Source organism: Talpa occidentalis, unplaced genomic scaffold (genome assembly GCF_014898055.3).
Source record: "Talpa occidentalis isolate TD23 unplaced genomic scaffold, MPIMG_talOcc4v2.1 talOcc4.9, whole genome shotgun sequence".
NCBI lineage: Eukaryota > Metazoa > Chordata > Mammalia > Eulipotyphla > Talpidae > Talpa > Talpa occidentalis.
Window position 1 is genome coordinate 113,808,799 of NW_023605305.1, and position 23,371 is coordinate 113,832,169.

A 23,371-nucleotide genomic window follows, 5' to 3' on the forward strand; every position below is an offset into this window, starting at 1 on the left:
ATGCACATTTTGAATTCTTTACATGCACATACATACAGTTTTTCTCCTGCTTTCTCTACCAATTTATATATCAAGAATCTTTTCCGGGCCTCCCTGGTGGCACAGGGGTTAAGTCTAAGAGCTATCAAGCTATCGCCAGCTACTGCGGCATGAGTTGGATCCCCGGCCACATGGTGCAGCAGATCTCTCCTGATCCTCCTATTCTGCTCCCCACTCTGTCTCTGGGGAATCCTGTCACTACCCCACAACTCTGGCCCACATCCCAGTTCTATATGCATAAGTAAATGAAAATAACTCTTTAAAAAAATAGAATATTTTCCTTCCTTGGCACATTGCTGTCATCTGTAATGTTGCTACTGCCTGCATCTTGTTCCAGTATCAATAACATATGGGACCAGAATGCTTTCTGTGTTGGCATTGGGAGCTGTCTCCTGGACTGTCCATCTTGTTACAGAGACAGTCCTGCAGACAACTCAGCCGTGAAGCATCCACTGTCAAAGCCAGTGGGGTGAGTGGTGAGCCCTACCTGCCCCCACTTCCATGTCATTGAGAAGTCTTCACCACGCTCCTCGCCCTCTTTCTGTTCTGTTTCCTTCCCACCACAAGGCCTCACTTCCCACTTCCCTAAGGTCATCTCCTACCTCTGTGCACCCTCCCCTGGCCCTTCCCGTTTCTATGCTGGCAGGCCCTCGAAGAAATCCCCCAACCTCTCGACCTCACAATTTATTTCTTACACCCCCACTTTCTTCTTCCCTTCATTCCAGTGTTGAGCCTTCTGCACTGACCACTGATTTCATCCCTTCTGCCCTGTCTAAGACCATTCTGCGATTCTTTATTCACCTGCGCCACTGCCACTGTCATTCATCTCTCCGCGGTCTGTCCCTTGTAAACGACTTCAAAGTGGTTTGCTCCTTGCTGTGCTTGCAGCATCCTCTCCCCCTATTTACTTGTCATCGACTATGTAAAATCAGTGGGGAGTTAAGGGTGAGCAAGGTTGTATGTTTCCTTGAAGAGCCTCTAGCTACTGGGGAAGACAAATAGGAAAGCAACAACACAATCAAGTGTCATAATAAAAATATGTGCAAAAGTCCATAGGAAAGGGACCTCCCTGGTGGAACAAGGGGTTGAGCACCGCACTATGAAGCAATCCGCAGCCTCTGCAGCACAAGTTCCATCCCCAGCCGGCCAGGGAGCAACCCACATGGCACAGCAGACCTCTCCTGTCTTGCCTGCTGTTCCCCTCAACAGTGGATTTCAGTAGATCTGCCTGTTCTGCTCCCCACTCTGTCTCTGGTGAATCCTCTCACACCCCCCCATCTCTGGCCTGTGCCCCAGCTCTCATATGCATAAATAAATAAGTCTTTAAAAAAAAAAAAGTCCACAAGAAAGCTGCCTGGAGGACAGTTCCTAGGGAGGCTGCATCGAGATAGGCCTTGAAAAGTGAATTCCATATTCCCAGGTAGAGACTCCATAAATGAGAGAGAGAGGGTAGGGAAGACATAGGACTCATAGAGGGAACAACTTAGGCAGAGATCTGAGACACCGTAATATTAACGATTCTTTAGGAAATATCAGACAGCTAAGGAATTGGGAAAGTTGGGTCCTGGGTAAGAATTGCCTAGAGATGGAGGATTTTAAGGTCAAGGGCTGTGAAATTGCAGCATGCACAGTCACCCAGCGGTGGCTGCTCTCCACTCTCAGAAATTTTGAATGGGGTCTGGGGTGAGACTGGATAATTTCTATTTCTAGGAAGTTCCCAGGTAATGCTGATGCTGTTGGTCTGCAGATCACGCTTTGAAAACCACTGGTTAGTCACCTGGTTCTGTTCGACAGGATCTAGTAAAATTACTTTTCGATATCACCAAAGACCTTCAGCTGCCAGATCCAACGATTTGGATTCCTTGGCCAGAGCACAACCATCGACACAATTCACAACTTCTTCATGGTTTCCCACTTTCCAGTCTCTTTGTGGCCCATTCACTTCGTGAAAGCCCGTAGAACCGTTTGACACACAAGAATAAGCTTGTCACTCTGTAGTTAAAGCCACCCAATGACTCCCACCTCCTGTCCTTCGAGCCTAAACTCAACAGCTTGCACAGGAAAGCCTTAGCATCCTGGCCACCTGTCCCCGTCTTCAAGGCCACCTGCCTGAACAGCCTGCACCCCAGGCGCACACCCGCCGGCCAGTCCCCAGACAGCCCGTAGGCCCCATGCCTCCCCCTGGCCCGGACGCCCTTACTCCCGCCACTCTCCTATGGGCGTCTGAGCTCAAGGCCAGCTCAAACACCACCTCCTGTGTGGGGCCCGCCTCAGTGCTGCTGCATCTTTCCCTGAGCCCTGCAGAGTTGGTTTCTGGTTAATACATTAGGTTTCTTATGGCCGTCGAGGGGGATCCTGAGTGCTAAGCCCGAGTCCACCTTCCTCGTCTTGCCACAGACATTCAGGGCAGGTGTGTGCGTGACCGCGGCGCCTCATACGAGCTCAGTAAATAACGAATGACTTGGGTCGGCACTCGCTGCCTCCCGGTGAAACCCAGCAGTGGGTAGGCAGGCCAAGAGGTGGAGGAGGGTGTAAAAAGAAGCTTCCTTAATGAGCAAGAGTCCTCACAGCCACCTGACTCCTGGCTGAGAGGTGGGGCCACCAGCTTTTACTCCCCATGACTCTCTCTTTCTTTGATGACACAGTGGTTTGTCAGCTCGTCAGCGGCGATGCTGTGTCTGTCCAGCTTTCAGCAGAATATTCCCAGGGTAACTACCCAGGGCTTAGGCGCAAGGCTGAGCAAGAAGCATTCTGATTGTTTGGCTTGGTACCTCCGGTTTCAATCCTGAGGCTGGAGGAATCCCAGAGAGTCTGTCCATTTGGATCCTCTCCCCCACCCCTTGTTCACTCTGATTGCACTGCTAGCCAGATCCTGTAGAAATAGCACAGACCTGCGTTTCTCTGTAACCATGCTGCTTTCTCCTCATTCCCTATCGATGTCATAAGGAAAAGGAAGCATCTAACAGCTAACGAGTTCAAAACACCTTTGCCTGTGGTCACCTGGCTTTTCCCATCACTGTACAGGTATTTCTCTGAGAGTGGCCAGTTGGCCTGTGACTCCTACGTGCTCAGTGCTTCAGTCTCAGTAGCGCCTGACGATGTTCCTGCAGCACGAGGCACCTTAATCTCCACTGAACAAGCAGAGATCCCCAAGTGCAAAGAGGTTAAAGGACGCACGAGGACCAGTTAGTTAGGACGTAGTAGAGGAAGGGCTTGAACCCATGTTGTCAGCATCCCCCAAGCCTGGATGCTTCTCATCATTCTCCCATCTTAAAAAACTGAAAGGCTGAAAGTTACGGGATCAGCCAATGTCACAACAGGAATTTAAATTCAAGGTGTCCTGATTTCTAGGTCAATCTACATAAATATTCACTGTTTGAAAGAATTGTTGGAATGGGTATGTTTGATAGTCCAAGAATTTATAAAACTTTAAAAATCTGAGGTTACAATGTGAAGCTGACCCAGAACTGGAAAAGCTGCCTAATTACTCCCCGGTATCACTTGTCTGTTCTCTGTTTTGCTGGAGCCATTCAACTGGATGCACCCGAGCACAGAGGGGTCCCTCTCCCCTACTGCCATGCCCTCACCTGTGGTTCAAACTCCCCACCCACTCCACTGGAAACAATACTCTAAAAAAAATCTGCCTGCCTGTTCCTTCTGGACTGCAGAAGCGAGACCAGGAAAGAGGAATAAACTCTTGTGTGCCTCCACACACACATGGTTGGACCAAGGAGCCATGCTGTTGACTTCTAAAACAATGTCAAAATCAACAAAACAACGTTTCTTTTTCTGGTCAGCTTGACACTAAAAGAATAGGTTTTCCTGAATAGCTCCCTCTCCAAGGAGAGCTCTTGGCACAGTGAATAAACAGAGCTGATGATAACATCCTCCAGAGTGAAACACAGAGTGGGTGATAGAGTCAACAAAAGCTGAAAACAAGATTTGCCACAGATAAGCTGCCAAGATTTGGCTGCAGGTTCCAAGTGGGCACATGGCTCTCGCGTCCTCATGCTACAGCTCCCCACCACCACATCACCCTGCTCAGTTCTAAGAAATCCAGGGAGAAGGAAGGCTCGGAGTGGAGGGCAGGAAATAAGAGCAGAGCATAGAGGACCTGGCTAGGAGACTTCATGGAAAAATCTTAATGAATTTGATGAGAGAATGAAGAGGAGCATTTGAAAAAACCCAAACAAGCAAGCAAAGGTCACCTTCTGGAGAAGCCAAGACAGAATGAGAGGCCGGCTTCCTTGAAGCAACATTCTGTTTACTTGTCCCAGCCTCCCTCGAGTCCAGCTAAGGAGAGTCTAGAGTCCATTGTTCAATGTCTTGAACTTGTTTTCCTTGGATTATTCCCACTCCTGCTATTTTCCTTGCTTCTCTTTTCAAAAGTAGGTTAAGGATGTTCAGGTTTCCCTCAAGCATTTTAATGAGTTAGTCATGATTACAATTGCATCTTTTAAATTGCCCAACCCATTGAAAGGCAGCCATGAAAGGAGTTTCTACAAACACAAGCTGGGCAGTGTTTTCCATTTTCTTATGTTGCAAAATGTGAATGAGGTGTGACCTCCAAGCATGCAATTAGCATAAAAGCTGCTGGACTGGAGAGGAGCTAGGTGGGCTGCTGTCTCAAAGGAAAATGTTGCTGTTGTTCCCACAAGGAATATGTGTGTTGAGGCGAAAATAAGTCAGAGCTTTTGGCTAATGAATGCAAAAAAGTTTCACACAGCTCAGGGCATCTGATACATGGTCAAAATGTGTGTTCTAGATTGGAATCTTCATAATCTATTCTCCATCAGGTCACCAAGCATGGTAACCTCCATTTCCTCCCATCTGCTCTTTGCTGAATTTCAGCCTCCTCACCTGTCACGGGATTTCTCAGCCTTTTTCACCATTGTGGGCCACCTAAGGAGACGTCTAGGCTTTCTAATAAATGTTTCTGTCACAAGACTCTTATACCATGGATGCAGTCACGTCGGTTATATGCTCACTGTATTCCTCCACTCCGTGCATTAAAACTTGTTTTTCATCCTGTTAGAACGACTCTCAGTCCTGGGCCTGCCTGGTGGCATAGGGGTTAAGTCTCAGCACTATCACATTATCACCGCTTCAGCCTGAGTTCGATCCCCGACCAGGGAGCTGGCCCACATGGTACAGCAGACTCTCCTGTCTCCCCGCTGCTCCCCTCAGCAGTGGATTTCAGTAGATCCTCCTGTTCTGCTCCCCACTCTGTCTCTAGTGAATCCTCTCACCTCCCGCATCTCTGGCCTACACCCCACTTCTTCTATGCATAAATAAAAAAATAAATAAATAAAAAAGAACCATTTTCATTCCCACGAAGGATGCCTGACCTATCGGACTAGAGTAGACTAATCTGGGACACCACGCAGCAGATCAGATCACCGGACTAAATGCCAGATGAAATCACTTTGGAAAACAACAGCGGCAGGTGGCAGGCGGCAGGCACAGGAGTTTGTCTAGATCAGGCTTAGTACAGGTCAAGACAGACAGCTGGCCATGAAGGTCAGCCAAGTAGGATGCAGGTTGGAGAAGGCAGCTGAAGGCAATTTAGGTGGAAGACAGAAGAGCAAGGGTCAAGGTAGGCGGAGGATATTGTGAGGTCAGACAATGCCCGAACAGAGAACTGTACAGAGAATGCATGGAAGGGGATCATGCTTGGGTCTGAAGTCAGATTAGACATTTTGCCCTGGAGCTTAAAGAGGCCCCAGATTACCAGCAGAGTGTCCCCCTGATGAAAACACTAGTTATTATAGGGGTGCAAGGTTCTGTATTTTCTAAGAACTACCCACATGTACAATACTTTGAATCCTGGGTGTCAGCTGAAGGAAGCAGCCTCCCCACCTGAGCTGGAGGTGTGCCGTGGTGTCCATGTCCTCGGGCATTCGAGCAGGTGATCAGATAAGAAGCCAGGATTTCTTCCTCCTCGAGTCATTTATCCCTTTGGAGATCCCTCCTCTTCTGACCTAAAAAAAGGAGCAGACCAAGGTTCTTGACTGAGCACTCTTAATGCTCCGCTTCCTAAAGCTATTAGGATTTCTTAAAGGTCAAGTCCAGTGGCCTTTCTGATTCATTTCCCAGGCTAGTGTCCCAGGCTGCTCACACTTTCCCTAAGCAGAGCTCAGCCACTCTAACTCTGGCCGCAGCACACTCTGCTTCCTCAAGTCCTCCGTACTCTCTCTGGATGGTTCCTTCGCCTTCTCTTGCCTTCCTCTCTCTTCTCCAGAGCATCCTTTATCTTCGGTTCCTTTCTTATCGCCCTCCACACTCATCTCTCGATGTTCATCTGGTCACATGTTCAATTTAATTCTGTAAACACTGCCAAGCATTGCAACGTGGCAAGCGTGGTGAGAGAAGAGGTGGTCCTTTCACTCTCTTTTTTTTTTTTTTTTGTGGGACCCTCACCGGTGGCCCGGGATCGAACTGGCGCTGCAGAGGCTGCAGGCAGCCAGCAACCCAGTGCTCAAGCACTGCACCACCAGGAGCGGCCCTTCCTTTTACTCTCTCGAGGTGGTCCTTTCACCCTCTGAAGGGGGACCTCAAGAAAGTAGACACCAAGCAACACACAGAGGGAGATATGCACAGAATGCCTCAGGGCCCAAATGAGCACAAGTGGTTCTGTCTTGAGCTCATAAGAGGCATCACAGAGAGGAAATGTTGACTTGTACCTTGAAGGATGAATAGAAATTCATAAAACAGAAAAGTTGGGGGAAGCGCATAACAGAGAGACAAGGATGGGGAAAGTATGACATGATCAAGAAGAGTTAGAAAGTCCCTGTGACTCAGGGTGAAGTCAGTGTGGAGTGGGGTGAGGGGGCGGGAGGTGACCCTAGAGAGTCCAGGAACCACGGTAGCATCAGGGACCAAGTACACTTAGATTTCTAGGTAACATGCAATGGGGCATCACAGTGCTGGGCACACTCATTTTTAAAAAATAAATTTAGCCATATTTACCATCTCATGTATTGTCCTAGGCACTGGTGATACAAAGCAGTCCCCACAAAGGCTCAAAATATTCTCGATAAATCTGTTTAAACAGTTAACATATGCAGTACAAGCTAATCCATGCAGTGATGCGAGCATGTATATAAAATAGAAGTCTTGCTTTTATTGGGAGGATTTGCAGATGATGCTTCAGAGACAAAGTGATACTTAAGCTGAGTTTTAAGAGATCCAGTGAAGGGAGGTGTTGTGATAGCAGAGGACACCCATGTCCTAAACTTGTGGCTGTTCTACCTGCATGCCAAAGGGAACTTGGTGGATATGATTCAATTCAGGAAAGATGGAAAGATTACAGGTTGTCCAGGTGCGCCTGAGAGAACCAGAAAGGTCCTTATATAAAAGGGAGGCGGGATTGTCAGAGCCAGAGAAGATGTGACAGTGGAAGCAGGTGTTGGAATGACATGGTCATAGAACAAAAAATGTGGACAGATTCTAAAAGCTGGAAAATCAAAGAACAGGGGCCTCCCTGGTGGTGCAGGGGCTAAAGTCTCGGTGCTATCAAGCTATCGCCTGCCACTGCAGCTTGAGTTCGATCCCCGGCCAGGGAGCTGACCCATATGGCGCAGCAGACCTCTCCTGTCTCTCCGCTGCTCCCCTCAGCAGTGTATTTCAGTCGATCCACCTATTCTGCTCCCCACTCTGTCTCTGGTGAATCCTCCACCCACTCCACACCCCCACACACACCTCTGGCCTATATACCTCAGTCCTTGTATGCATAAATAAACAAATCTTTTTTTTAAAAAAGCAAAGAACATATTCTCTGCTGGATACTCCAAAGATTAGCATATCTGCCAATACCCTGACTTTAGCCCCAAAAGACTTCTTTCAAACTTATGATTTCCAAAAACATTAAATAATAGGTATGTGTCATCTTTAAGCCACCAAATATGTGGCAGTTTGTTACAGCAGCAACAGAAAACTGACATGGGTGGTGGGGGTGGAAAACAGTCCAGGCAAAACAACATAAGCAAAGGCCAAGGGGCACAGGCTAGCCTGGCACATCCTTGGGCAGGGGTCACAGGTAGTGGAGGGTCGCTTGGGTTTAAGGAGCACCAGGTAAGGAGCAGAAAATCAGGCAGGAATGTGAGACAAGATGATCCAGGAATGTGAGACAAGATGACCCCTGGCACATCCTTGGGCAGGGGTCACAGGTAGTGGAGGGTCGCTTGGGTTTAAGGAGCACCAGGTAAGGAGCAGAAAATCAGGCAGGAATGTGAGACAAGATGATCCAGGGCCTTCCAAGGTGCTGTCCTATCTGGGAGCTCAGTTACTAGTTTAAGTTTAGAAGGTAAACCAGGAGGCACTTCGTGATTTTAAATAAAGGTACTGGATTTCCAATTTTGAAAGAAAGGTTGAGTGGGGAAGAGCTTGGGGCAGGGAGGCTATTTAGGAAGCTATTGCAAAAGTCCTGGGGAGAGTTGCTGAGGCTTGAACTAAATCAGTGTGAGTGGGAGGGGAGGTCAGAATGAGGAGCTCTCAGGCCTCTGAGTGACAGAATATTGGAGACAGAAATAAAGGGATGAGTCAAGAGTGACCCCAGATTCTGAACTGGACCTTAGTGCATAAGCCAAGCTGCCTGCTGAGATGGAAAAACTGGACATTCTCCGAATACCTCTTAGATTCATATTTTCTTCACTTAGACTGTTCTTAATTTTTTTAAGATTTATTTTATTTATTTATGCATACAAGAACGAGGGTGTGGGCCAGAGGTGTGGGGGCGGTGGTGAGAGGATTCACCAGAGACAGAGTGGGGAGCAGAACAGGTGGATCCACTGAAATCCACTGCTGAGGGGAGCAGCGGGAGACAGGAGAGGTCTGCTGCGCCCTGTGGGTCAGCTCGCCGGCCGGGGATCGAACTAGCGCTGCAGCAGAGGCTGCGGACAGCTCCACAGCCCTGTGCTCAACCCCTTGCACCACCAGGAAGGCCTCCCACTCCTTTCTAAGAGCCTCCTCTGAGACCGCCCCTCACTCTCACCTGGCCTCCAGGTGTGTCACCCCCTCCTGTGGACTCGGCTGTTGTCAAACCTACTCACGACCGACCGAAACTCTTGGCTGCAGGAGACACTTGACTTCAGCTGTGATGTCAGCATCTCCACGCAGGTCTCTCAAGCCTCTCGAGCCAACCTGCTCCTCCCTGCCTTCCGAGTCTCGCAGCTCTCTGGCACAGGCAAGGTCCCTTCTCAGAGTGAGCCATTCTTGTCTCCTGCCTTGTCCTCATCCCTCGCCGCCCACTGGCATTTCACCGCCCTGTGCTTCAACCGTCAGCTTTCCCTCGTTGCCACTCGCCCTCGTCGCTCCCCACCAGAGCCACCCTCAGTGCTCGGACTCTCAGGGCAGCGACAGCAGGGCCGGGGCACCCCGTCTGCAGGAGCCTCTGCTCGGGGCGCAGCAGCCCCTCCCTGCAGGCACAGGGGTTCTTCTTCCAAGTCCTCCAGAAGCTCAGGGTGCGTCTCTCTGAAGGATGGGGTGGGACCCTCGCCCCCAGGGCCCGCAGCCTTAAGCACACCCCGCGAGTTAGCAGCCACAGCAAAAGTCACTGTTTAGTAAACATGCGACCGTCCCACCGTTTCTCGGCCTCTGCACCTTGTGCTTGTGTTGGGCCCCGGGGTCCAGCAGCCCTCGCCTCTGCTGTGGCCAAGGAGATGCTTCCAGACTGGGGTCCCGGCTTCGTTCTCTGGGTGGGTCACCCCAGCGGAGGCCTTGCCTCTCCCTTGGCCTCCCCAGGGCGCGTCGTAAGGGCCTCGATGGGCAGTTAATTCCACCGGGCTCTGAGGAGCCAAGCCCGAGTCCCAGTCTAGGGACACAAGAGGCTGGTCCCGCCACCCAGGCGCTCACCTTCCGGTAGCCGAGGGCACACATCGGTTTATTTTTTAAAAAATCAATGTCACAAAGCCTGGTGGGTGCTGGAGGAGAAGCCGGCAGGGCACGGTGGACAGCAAGGAGGGAGGGTCCAGTCCACCTGAGAGACGGGAGACAAAGCTAAACAAGGAGGGAAAAGAGGCTCTAGGGAGCGCGCCCCCCTGGAGTGCAGCGAGGACAGTCCCCAGCACAGGCCTGGGGTGAAAAGCAAGTCACCCCCTGGGAAGCAGCCCACGCTCTGTGGCCCTCGGGCCTCAGCAGGATGTGTCCAGATGAGAGGTCAGGGAACAAGGAACTGCCTTAGAGCTAAGGGGCCGCACTGCGGGCTTCTGAGCAGGCACAGACGGAACGCTCCGGTCAGCATTTTTAGAAAGATCATTCTGGCTACAGAACACCGAGCACAACGTATATTTTTAAGGAGAGGGTCTAGATATCTATTTTTTTCTGTGAATATTTTTAGCTTCTTGATGTCAAGTATTACATCTCTTTGTTATCTTCCTAGTGCCCGATACATTCTTTTTTTTTTATAAAAGAACTGGGGTGCAGGCCAGAGGTGTGGGGGTAAGAGGATTCCCCAGAGATAGAGAGCAGAACAGGCAGATCTACTGAAATACTCTGCTGAGGGGAGCAGCAGGGAGACAGGAGAGGTCTGCTGCACTATGTGGGTAGCTCCCTGGCCAGGGATTGAACTCAGGCGGTAGCAGTAATAGCTCTGAGACTGAACCCCTAGGCCACCAGGGAGGCCCCCAACATACTTTCATCAGGCAAGAAGGAAGAGGCTCTCCTTGGTGCTGGACCCCGGGGCTGAGTGTCAGCCCAAAGTGGGGGCAGTGGGGGGAGCCGGGCAACACTCCTGCTTCCTGACACCGATGTCAGCAAGATCCTCTGAGCTCAGAGTCTTCATCCATAAAATGGTGGCTTATTCAAGCTCATCGTTCAGTTCTCTTTTGCTCTAACTCTCTGTAATTCTATAAGGGAGTTACCTTTTTTAAAAGCTGGCGGTCAATATTTGTTAATACAAATAACAAACCTGCCCCCAGTTAGCAGAGGTGAGTGCCGGGCACTCTGTGCTCTGTGAAACATGAGTTGACCCAAAAGTTATCTAAGCCATTCTCTACATAGGCAGTGGTTCTGGTTAAATTATTCACGCAGGAAGGGGACAGGTTCTGCCTGCTGAAGGGGGTACAGAGTTACCTCCTCAAATGTTTATTCCTTTTCAAAAGAAAACTTAGGTGATGATGGCAATAAGCCTCGAGTGATGGCAAGCACATTGTGAAAACATTAGAAGTTTGAAAGAAACACAATAGTTTTACCCACCTTAAATTAAATTAATTCCCTGTGAGTGCAACAGAGAATACAGAGCTCTGGCAAGTTCCCCATGTCACTTTTACATTTTTTGAATGTCTCTGGCTGAGTAGCACATGCTCTGAAATGTCTGCTTCATCAGTGTAATGCTGAGCTCATTGCCAGAAGTTAAAATTCAGAATTGCTAGCAAGAGTTGCAGAGAGATTTCTATTGCAGAGAGAGAGAGAGACACAGAGAGACAGAGAGACAGAGAGAGAAATATTTCTCTTAGTTTTCATAGTATTCATTTTGATGAAACTGTAGCCTTCAACACTCTTACAAAAATCATTTTTTTATGGCTGATGATATGATTTTACTATTCCTTACTCAGAGATTTTTCTTAATTAAAAACAAATTTCCTCAATGCACGTCTCTACAACGCTCTTTCTCCATTGCTATTGGAATGTCATCTAAGTTCAATTTATTAGAGATTTTGTTTCTAGCATTTGCTTTTGTTTTTAAAGTCTTCTTCAGCTTCTCCTAAGAAATAACCTTTACCATCGAATGCTGAGCTCAAATATATAAACGATCTAATCGCTGGTATAGTATCTTTTCATCAAGCAAAAGAAGATTGTCACTTTGGCCCCATTCTCGTAATCAACAAGGTCCCCAGCGCCTTGGTGCTGTGAAACCCTATGGATGGATCTGTGCCAGGACATAATTTTGCAAAGTGACTGGTAAATCAGACACAATAATTTAGAGATGCTTCCAGGGGGTTGTGCCCCCTTTATCGCGAGTCTTTAGAAGAGGAAGAGAGGCTTGCTTATCAGTCTGGTGGACACAGCATGAGAGAGAGAGAGAGAGAGAGAGAGAGAGAGAGAGAGAGAGAGAGAGAGAGAGAGAGAGAGAGAGAGTGAGAGAGAGAGAGTGGGGCACTGGCCATTCCTGTTCCCTAGCAGGCGCTTTCCTGCTCCAGATTCCTCGGAGGGGTGGGGTGGGGGCTGCCTGTCAGGCCGGCAGCCCTTTGGGCTTTAACCTAGCCCAGTGGATCTGTTTCCAGTGGCTTGGCTTCTTCTTAGAGAATAAGCTAAGAGGGCGGATCCCGGGCTCAGAACATCATCTAAGCAAACAAGACACAGCTTTGCAGTTCCCTCTCCAGGAGGGGCTTGGCCTCCTACAAAGATTCTTTCCCTACCCTCATCTCTCATACGTGGGGGGAAGCAGGACTGTCCAGGGCTGGCCATCCCCACCCCCAAGGATGTTGTTCAGGAAGAGCCTTTTTCTTACTAGCTTCTTTACCCCGAACACCATTAAAAGCAACTAATTTTAATTTGTTGAATGGCCTATGAAATGCATTTGGGATTGAAGAGTAATAATCTTTAGGAATCAAAATGCCCATGAAAGTTCTAAAATTCACAGCAAATTTTGAAGCAAAATGCACTCTCTGAACTTAAATGGTGTATAATTATAGCTTCTCTTTTATTTCATGAACAAAGTAAAAAAATAATGTTCTGTAGAAAAACTCCCAATATGTAGCTATAGTTGTTGTTCCTTATCTCCAAAGATGACTACAAACTTAAAAAATGTTCTATACAAGAAATAATAATGAAAAAGAAATGTAGTCATTCCAGAAGAGTTTCTGTTCCCCACCCAAGACCTAGCAGAACCTGGAGAAAATGATGAGTTACTGAAATGCTGAAATATCACAGACGAATATAATAAACAAATCTGATCTTTCCTGTTCACTTCCTTTTCCTGGTTTTCCCCCAAGTGTATCAAATGTGAAAATGCTTGTCTTATGCCAAACTTGGGAGAAATGAGGACGAATCCTGTATTAACTCAAGAAAAAAATGACAGATAAGAAAAATTAAAAATTACCTTGAATTATTTAATGCATATGAATAAATAAATGTTATGATCTTATTGAACATTAATTCAGTGGTGTGGGGTGGTCTTCACCTCCTGACAGCTGATACCTGCTAAAACTATACTTCGAATGCTGGCCCGACACCATTTGTCTTCACAAAAAGTGACTCTATTCTTATTTTGTTTCTTAAATGGTTACTATCCAAAAAACTACCACTTGTGGAAAGAGGACAAGAAGAGATAATTTTAAAAACCAAGTTATCGGGGCCTCCCTGGTGGCACAAGGGGTTAAATCACAGCACCATCGGGCTATCTGCAGCCACTGCAGCATGAGTTGGATCCCTGGCCAGGGAGCTAACCCACATGGTGCAGCAGACCTCTGCTGTCTCCCGGCACCTCCCCTCAGCAGTGTATTTCAGTAGATCTGCCTGTTCTGTTCCCCACTCTGTCTCTGGTGAATCCTCTCACCCCCCACACCTCTGGCCTGTACCCCAGTTCTTGTATACATAAATAAATAAATCTTTTAAAAAAAAATAAAAACCAAGCTTCCTAAGAAGGCATGCAGATGGCCAAAGTCACATGAAAAGATCGTTCCCCATCGCTTATTCAGGGACATGCAAATCAAAACCACAGTGAGGGCCCACCTCACACCTGTGAGAATGGAGCAAACCTAAAAGATCAGAGACAAGAGCTGGAGACTGTGGCGAAGACAAGGAACCCTCTTAAGCACATTAGAAAGCACTTTGGCTTTGAAAGGCCCTCCCTCCCCTTCACACTTTCTGGTAGCTCTTTTCTCAAGTCAACCTGAGAGTATCACTCTCTTTTTCCATAATCTGGTTTGAAGATAGACCGTCTCTCTCCATAGCTGACTGACTAAAGGCAGTTGAATTCTGGCAAGAACCTGCAAGACTGAAAAACAGGTATATGTTATGTCAAAGGTAAGTTTGATTCCTACTCAGCCAGCACAGTACTCAGCCACTTAGTCGCTTGAAGAAGTGAAATTTGAGGACTCTCCCAGGCTGGAGTAGAAAGAAGGAACACCGCATACTGTGGATGAGGCTGTAACTGGTCCAGCCTCTACGGTATATACTCAAAGATGCAAAAACCCTAATTCAAAAAGATATCTGCATTCTTATGTTCATTGCAGCGTTGTTTACAATACACAAGCAACCTCAAAGGATTCTTGGATAAAGAAATTGTGGTGTAGATACACAATGGAATACTACTCAACTGTAAAAAAAAAAAAAAAAGATGAAATCTTGCCATTTGTGAACACATGGATGAGACCGGAGAGGTTATGTAAGCGAAATTAGCCAGAAGGAGAAAGACAATTACTGGAGGATTTAACTTCTATGCGCAATATAAAGGCACAAAGCAAAGGAACGACAAAAACTAACCGAAAAGAACCCTTGGATTCTGACTGCAGAACTGAGGTTAATGGCGGTAGGTGGGGTGGGAGCCAAGGGTGGAGGCGCCGCCAGGATTGTGGTGAAGGGTTACTGGTGCTTTGGTGGTGGGTGTGGTGTGGTAACATACATTCAAAGAGGTGTGAACTCCTAAAACATGTAAAGTGTTGTCAACCAACATTACCTCAATCTAAAAAAAATCAGAACTTAAAAAAAAAAGAGAAAGAAGTATTCAGGATAAATCTATAGAGAATATATAAAAAAGAAAGTATTGTAATGAATACTATTCAACTATTAAAAAAAGATGATCTTACCATTTGCAACAACGCAGGGGGACCTAAACAGATAGAAAAAAGGCAAAGCTCATATGATTTCACTCCTGTAAGGTATAAGGAGGAAGCAAATGGGGCCTCCCCGGTGGCGCAGCGGTTGAGCGCTGGGTTGCGAAGCTGCCCGCGGCCTCTGCGGCGCCGGTTCGATCCCCGGCTGCTCCCCGGCCACCAGAGGAGGGTCCCACATGGCGCGCAGACCTCTCCTGCCGCCCGCTGCTCCCCTCAGCAGTGTACTTCGGTCCCTCTGCCTGCTCTGCTCCCTGCTCTGGCTCTGGTAAATTCTCTCACCCTCCCACGCTTCTGACTGTACCCAGGGCTTGCATAAACAAACAAACAAACAAAACAAAAAACAAATAAATAAATAAAACATGCCTCTATTTAAAAAAAAAAAAAAGGAGGACGCAAATGAATTAAGACAGAAACTTCTAGGCTATAAGACCACTTAGTAGTTACTAGAAGAGATGAGCAAGGGAGGGTGGGAAAATCCGATAAAATGGCATAGTTGTGTGTTGGTGGATGGACAATTGTATTAAAGGACAGAAGTGGACTTCAGCTGGTGAATTTCATGTGCTGCACATGTTGTTATGCAGTGTGCTATTGATTTAAAATTAATTAAATTTAGGAGCTCCCTGGTGGCACAGGGCTTAAAGACACAGCAGTATCAAGCTATCAACAGCCACTACAGTGCGAGTTCAATCCCCGGCCAGGGAGATACCCACATGGTGCAGCAGACTTCTGTCTCCTCACTGCTCCCCTCAGCAGTGGATTTCAGTAGATCCGCCTCTTCTACTCCCCACTCTGTCTCTGGTGAACCCTCTCCCTGCCTGCACCTCTGGCCTACACCCCAGTTCTTGTATGCATAAATAAATAAATCTTCTAAAAAATTAAATTAAGAAACTTAAAATTGTTGCTTTCAAAAACATAACAAATTTCACTATCAATTACTATCGATAATCATTCAACGAAAGTACCAAACACTTAAATGTCAAAGGGTTGTTTGAACAAACCATCTGCTCAGGGATGGTGCAGGGATAACTCAGTCTGAATCAGGGCAGGGGATGGCTGCAAGTGTGGCCCCTGCAGGTACTGCTGGGTGTGGGTCCTGTGCACCCTGTCACTCACTAGCCCTAGATCTAGGTGAATTACTTACTCTCCATGCCTCAGTGTCCTCATCTGTAAAATGAAACCAATAAAAATCAGAGTTTTGTGACATTTGAATGAGTTGGCACATGTAAAATGAAGAGAAAAATGCCCAGTGTAGAGTATGCACTTAATACACATTACGATTAAATTACACCGTGGATTCTGTCTTAAAATTCTTGATAGCAATCAATGATTTAAACTTTTTTTTAAAGATTTATTTATTTATGCATACAAGAACTGGGGTACAGGCCAGAGATGCGGAGGGTGAGAGGATTCACCAGAGACAGAGTGGGGAACAGAACAGGCAGACTGACTGAAACACAACTGCTGAGGGGAGCAGCGGACGAGGCAGGAGAGGTCTGCTGAGCCATGTGGGTTGCTCCCTGGCCGGACGGGGATTGAACTCGTGCTGCAGAGGCTGCGGATTGCTTCCTAGTGCGGTGCTTACTTAACCCCTTGCGCCACCAGGGAGGCCCTGATTTAAACTTTTGATGGGCACAGGACGGAGACTGTAATATGCAGACCACAGATTTAGAAACTTTTCAAAGTGGCTTGGAAAATCTTCCGTCTCTTGGACATTAGAGCAGAGACTGAAATCTTTTCAGCTAGAACCTATACCTATAATCATGTCGCCAAAATTATAGCTTGAACGTGAACTTCATTTGGGCTCCTCGATGGTTCAGTCTGTTTTTCTCTTTTTCTACCAAGGTAACATATTTTTTCAATAATATAATTTGAGGGCCTCCCTGGTGGCTCATGGGGTTAAGTCTCAGCACTATGAAGCAATCCGCAGCCACTGCAGCATGAGTTTGATCCCCGGCCAGGGGGCCGACCCACATGGCACAGCAGACCTCTCTTGTCTCACCCGCTGCTCCCCTCAGCAGTGTATTTCGCCAGTCTGCCTGTTCTGTTCCCCGCTCTGTCTCTGGTGAATTCTCTCACACACACACCCCATGCCTTTGGCCTGTACCCCAGTTCTTGTATGCATAAATAAATAAACCTTTAGGAAAAAAATAATATAATTTGAGTTCTAATGGCAGTAAAGTCACAGGACTAGGTGTTGGGTAGGAGGTGTGTGTGTGTGTGTGTGTGTGTGTGTGTGTGCACATATATATATTAAGGATTAAACAGACTATCATAGAAATCTTACATCACCCTAGAACATCATTATTGGGGAAAAGACGGTCCTCAGTGGCAAGTCATCACCTGAGCATGCCCCTCCATTCTGTTTAAGAAGGCAAGGCCCAGGGGTTGGTGATTACACCAGTCCTGTCTCTTCCACTCCCTTTCAGTAATTAAGAGGAGCACTGGTGCCTGGGAAAACGGGGTGATCTTGCAGGTCTGGTTGCAGGCTCAGTAAAATGGGGGCACACACCTCACCTGGGGAGGTCACTGCCAGGTTGCCCTTATGATGAGCTAAGAGGTTGCCAAATATTGTGTCTGTTCATCGCTCCAGATTCTCTGCACATTTAAAAGCCTTACATTTTACTGCAACTGTGTTATAAAGGGGTGACAGATCACCCCCTAGCCCCTATGTGCTGCTGCTTCTCCTGAGTGATTAGAAATACACCTGTTTTAAGCATTTGTCTTACCTAGCAATTCAGGTATGCTCTTGCTTTTAGGGCTGAAAATTAAGACCCCCCCACTTACCCACGTTAGAACTTCATGTTTAGAAATTACTTATAAGAAAGCATAGAAGAGTTCATTTGTTTATCAAATAAATAAACAATTCTGAGATGAGCATAGGAAGAAAGTGCAAATTCTGAGCATGACCTTGGCGTTCTCAGCTGGCTGTGCTTCCCCCAACCCGATCCTCCCTGGGGCTGTCTGCTTTGGCAGCTGTCGCCCTGCCCGAGACCGTGCCAGTGAGAGCTGGAGCAACTTCCAGTTCTCTCTCCAGAAAAGAGGGGGGAAATCAGGAAGTCGTTTGTTGGGAGCTTGATTCCCAGCACCTAGCCCCATACCTGGCACAGTGCCTGGCAATATAAAGAGCACTCAGTAAACACTGATTGAATGAACAAATAGGCCGTCACCCCGTCCACCCGCCCCCCACCCCCACTGCATCCAGTGTGAGCCGGGATGGATTTGGCCTCCTAGGTTTCTTGCCTATATTAATCCTCAGTTTCCCTCCCTCCCTTGCCTCTCACCGGGTGTGACTCGACACCTTAGCTGGCCCTTCTGACCTGTCACCTGTCCTGGCTCCCCTTCCAGGATCCCCAGAGGATCACAGCAGAGTTGACACCACCAGCCAGGAGGCTGTGGAGGAGGGAGGTGGAGGGCCCCACCCTCTGACCTGGGTGGCACCACCCCCATTCCCTGCACTGGGGTCTGTTTCAAGGCTCTTAGGTCTGGGAATCTCATCATTTACAACCCCGAGTCCTGGTGTTGAGAATCCCTTCTCCCCAAGGTTTTTCGTTGCTTCCTGACTCATCCCCTGGACACTGTTGCTAGAATCTTCTCCTTGTTATGACTCAACTCTGACTCGGTTGCCATATTTTGCTCTCATCTCTTCTGCAGTTACAATCAAGTATGAAATCCACATCAGTATAATTTTTATTGCAGATTTGCTGAAAGGTGCAAGGTCTTGAAGCTACTTGGCCTGCTCTTTCTCAGTATTTCTTAGTCTCTTTCTGAGAGAAATTGAAGTTACCGTCTTCTTAGAAAAAGTCTTTCTTTCCTTGTTTTATTTTTGTTGACTACTTCTAGTAGTATTGAATTCTACTTATTTCTACTTGGTCTTCACAGTTTCTGTCCTTTCCATCCTTGTTTTCCTGACCCTTTTTCTACCATATCAATTAAGCCTTTCCTTAGCTCTTTCCTCAATTATAACAATACCTCCTACGTGGTCTTACCTAATGTGCTAGTTTATTCTGGCCCTGGCCCTTATTATCTTTGGGACTTGGGGCAAGTTGCTTTTGCACTAATCCCTAGTTTCTTCAAATAAGCATAATATAGAATGTACCTTATAGGGTTATTATAAATGTAAGCAAATATCCTAGGTTCCTGCAGGCTATGAATCCAAATGTCAATTCCAAATCTTAATAGTGCTCAACGTCCTCCAAATATTTTTGGGGAACCCACAAAATGATGAACTCAATGAAGAGTTATTAAATACCCTGTGCCAGTCACCAATCTGGACGCTGGGGAGACAGCAATGAACACAGAACTGGACATGGCTTTCATGGGGCTTACATTCTAGAACAGGGAAAGAAGAATTTTTTTTTGGGGGGGGATATAATTGATTTAAAGAAGAAGGAGGAAGAAGAGTTGGAGGAGAAATAAGAAGAGGAGGAGGGAGAGACAGGGAGGGGGAGAGAGGGGGGGAGCAGAAGAAAGTGAAAGTGCATGAAATGATGGTAAGTGTACTAGAGAGAAAATTAAGGTGGATGGTACCAAGGGGTGGGTGCAGGGGTGTTGAGTTTTATACAGGATGCTCCCATTGAGAAGATGTTGTTTGTGCAAAGACACTGAATGAGTCTTACTGGGCAGATCTTACCTGTGTTCTTGACCTGGCAGTGCTGTCATGGATTGTCACAGGTAGCTTACCCACACAGCACGGTGCTGGCTGGAACAGCGCCAAGGTGAGCTAGAAATCCACACCAGCACCTCGGCTGTAGCCCTGCATCTCTCCTAGTCAAAGATGCTTTGCAAAACAGGAAGTAAGAAGTTCAACTTTTTTAGCATTCATGATCAAGGTGAAGAGCCACTGAACTCATTGGGGTCAACCATCACGACTTTGCTAGGAGGTGGACAAAAGACGTTTTCTGCCACCACAGCCTACCCCGTGGTGATGGTTTTGTGGGAAATTTAGAGCTAGATCACCCTTCAGGACAGGGATGACTCTTTGAAAATGAAAAAAGAAAAGTTCTTGTCTGGATGCTGCACGCAGCTACCTACCTAGCGGTGGCAGGCCCTAGGGAATTGCAAAGTTTCCTAAAATGGCACCTTTTGTTACAAGAAGCTCTTTTTGTTTTCTTCTTGGAAGACACATACAAGGAAACTGGATTAGCGCCTGCCCTCGACAGTCAGACTGACCACAAGCTTCCAGGACCAAAGCCCAGCCTCAACTTCCCAGGCTCCTTCCTCAACAGGTTGTATTTTCTCTGGAAGCCCCAGATACCTGCCAGCAATGTGCCAATTGTGGAAAGTCCCATGTCCCAGACATTTTGATGCATGACTAAAACCCTACTGAAACCAGGATTTCAGTTTTCTTCCCAGCAAACTTCTCAGCCCCCTTATAAATCAGTGGATCTAATCAATGCCTGAAGGGTAGGGATGTTGTCTTACTTTACATCACAAATATTCTGCCTTAATTTTCCCCCAGCTGGGACCCCAAGTTACACAGTAAATACAAATACTATATTTATAAAGTTCCTAGTGTAATGCTTCTATTTAGCAGGTATTCAAAAATTAGTAGCTATCATATTGATGTAGGTAAATTATGAGATATTGTAAATTTATTTTTGTAAATATTATTTTGCAGAATGTTTTTTAAAATTACATATTATATAATTAGAAAGAAATTATTTAAAAAAAAACTTGCCATGTTTTATTCCTCTCCCTTTCATCTAAACTTCTCAGAAGAGTAGTCTTATAATCACTATTTCTACTTCCTCTACTTGCTTCTATTTCATTTCTGTCACAACCATTCCTCTAAAACTGCGCTCACTAAAGCTACCAATTAATTTTTAAAGGAACTCCATCAGGAACATGTAGGTGGGCTGGGGAGGAAAGGTACCCTTGAGGAAATGATAACCTGGAACAGAGTGAATTTGAGTAGAACTGAGACCAGGGAGCAGAAAATGAAGCCATTTCATCCAAGTTGATAACATGATCTAGAACCAAAGTGGAATCCAAACACTTACCTTACTCAAGAAACAGACCATCTAGTTAGAAACCAACTCACCTAAGTAGAGACAGAGTCCAGAAAGAAGCCAACTTCAAACAGATGAAAGTTGACCAACCAAGGTAGTCCCAGCAGGAAAGCTACAAGGAGGTGGCAGGTCAAGAGGAATCCCAAGCTCAGCAAGTTGCCAGCTACCTGTGACTGGTGTTTCTGGGAATGCCTGATGAAAATCCTAACCTACAAATCACTTTTCAGAGGTGACAGATGAGCTCCCAGGAGCACTCCTGGACTGGATTATGTCAACAAAGTGCCTGCCACACCCAACTTCCTCTTCAAGATGAAACTGCCCCACCCACAGCCCCCTGCTCTGAGAAGCAGAGCTAGATTGTTCTTTACCCAGGGATGGCTTCTGATTGGACCAGAGACTGGTCCCTAACCTTAAGACTGCCCCCCCAAAAACCAGGGCTTGAAGGGAAAATATGAGTTTGGCTGATCAGATTCTCTCCTGGGATTTGAACTGGGAAACATGGAGATAAATGGGGCTGTTAACCATGGAAGCTGAGGTTGAGAGAATGCCATAGACTGGAGTAGGGGCCACGGAGGGTTAGTCAAACCAACACTATGAGGAAGCTGAACAGTATGGTAAGAAGACAGAATTTATGAATAAGCAGCAATTATGCAATAGAGAAAACATATAAAGAGAAGCCAGAATTTATTAGTTAGAAAAGGATAGGAAAAAAGCAAACCTCCAAAAGAGGTTGAGAAATGGCTCACCACTGTCACAAGGATCCTTTTATCTGACTCTACTCAATGTCACTTTCCTGCCACCCAGATTTACAAAGGCTCCTGCATTCTTCACTGGGACAATCGTAACTTCCTAGAGTCTCTTGCTAAGTCTCCACACAGACAATGACAACCTTATTGAGAGCCAAGGTGGTCATTATTGAAGGCAAAATTCCTCCTCCCGCAATAATATCTTGCATCTTTGGCCAGTCACCATACTTGATCTTCAAAGTCTGGACGCCATGAAGTTCTATGACAACTTCTGTGCTGGAGTCATGCACCATGTCAGTGTCATCTAGCTGCAAATCATACTTCGGAAAGTACCTGATGATCCTAGGCATTAATATCCATGTCAGCCCAAATTCCAAATATCCATAGACAGCCTTCCAGGATCAGGAAAATGAACAGAGAGGTTGTATAAGACTGTAGATTTGGAGGGATCATTGAAAGGGAAGGCCATAGGAACATCTTTGAAGGATTTTGTAAGAAAGAATTTTCTGGTAAACTGGCCATTGTCATCATGACAGCCACCCTGGATAGCCTGAGCTGAGCTGCCTGATTTGTGCCAATTGCTCCAGGCAACTGTGGACTAAGCTCACTAACACACCCGAGGCCCTCAAGGCCTGAAGACACGCTGACAGCAAGTCATTGTCCTTCCCAAGTGGGAAGCCTGGGGGACAGGACAGGCTCCTCTTCTGTCATCACGGCCCCTCCACCACGTTAGCAGCACCAGTCCCCGAGGCTTGAAGTTGAACCAAAAGTGGGTCCAGGCTGCCTAGAGCTGGCACACAAGTTTGAGTAACTTTTTCTTTTTTTACTTGTGCGACCTTAGAGGAAGTACATTATTTCCCTGTCTCAGTATCCTCGCCATAACAGCAGCACATATGCTGAGCGCTGCATTAGATCACAGTAGGCAAAGCCTGCAAAAGTGGGACTGGCACATGGTGAGTGCCTGCTCGGGCTCCAGTGGAGCAGAGGTGAAGGAAGTCTTGAGTTGCCTGAAAAATAGTGTTAACTTCAGCACAACAGGCTGACTTCCTTCTCTTTTTTGGGGGGTCATTGCTGGGTCAGTTGCACAGAAGAACACAGTGCTGTAAGCATGTCTTGGACGGTCTAGGTGTCCTCAAGTAGTCGAGGAGTTTCTCATTCCAGAATCACAGACACTGGGTTACCCTGAAGTTGGTCCAGAAACACTTCCCGTTTCTGGAGACAGCTTCTGGGGTGCTGATGCTCCAGGACCCAGGTCTGCTGGCTGGAGCCAGCGGCATAGCCAGGCAGGGTGTGCGTGGTGGTGCTCGAGGGCATGTTAGGACATTGTCTGAGAAATGCCAAAACTGTGCCCTAGAACGGCATGTGGGATGCTAGTCATTTGGCCCTGCCACGGGTCTCCGCAAACTACCCAGACACTTCTAAGAGGCTGTCTTTCACTCGGGCATCTATAGGTAGTTGTAAGGAAATCAAGGCCATAGGCGCTCAGAAGGTCTATTTTCATGGCCGCTGAGAGCTGGCCCAGGAGCATGAGGCAACCAGACAGGATCAGGACCCCAGCAGAGGCAGAGGAAGGAAAGTGTCTGCCTTTCTTCCTCGTAAAATGCCCCAGTGCTTCGCTACAGGCGGAGACCCAAAGGCCCCAAAGCCTCTGAACTCCTAGTGGGTCTCAGGTCAGAGGGCTTTAGTGACTCGGGTTGCCAGATGAAAGAAAGACACCTGGTTAAATGGGAATTTCAAATAACTGATGAATGGTTTCTTGGTGCACCCCAAATACTGACACATATGTGTGCTGAAAAGGTAATCG

The 23,371-nt window shown here is 47.1% G+C and overlaps 1 protein-coding gene across 1 annotated transcript in view; it reads right to left on the minus strand.

Annotated features, from left to right (window-relative positions):
* The window catches only part of NOTCH2 (notch receptor 2), a 167,799-nt gene extending 144,918 nt beyond the window's left edge, over positions 1 to 22,881 (minus strand). The window contains exon 1 of the mRNA XM_037500843.2: positions 22,749 to 22,881. Coding sequence (XP_037356740.1) covers positions 22,749 to 22,881 — 133 coding nt within the window. The remainder of the gene's footprint in view (positions 1 to 22,748) is intronic.
* Positions 22,882 to 23,371: the final 490 nt, after the last annotated feature.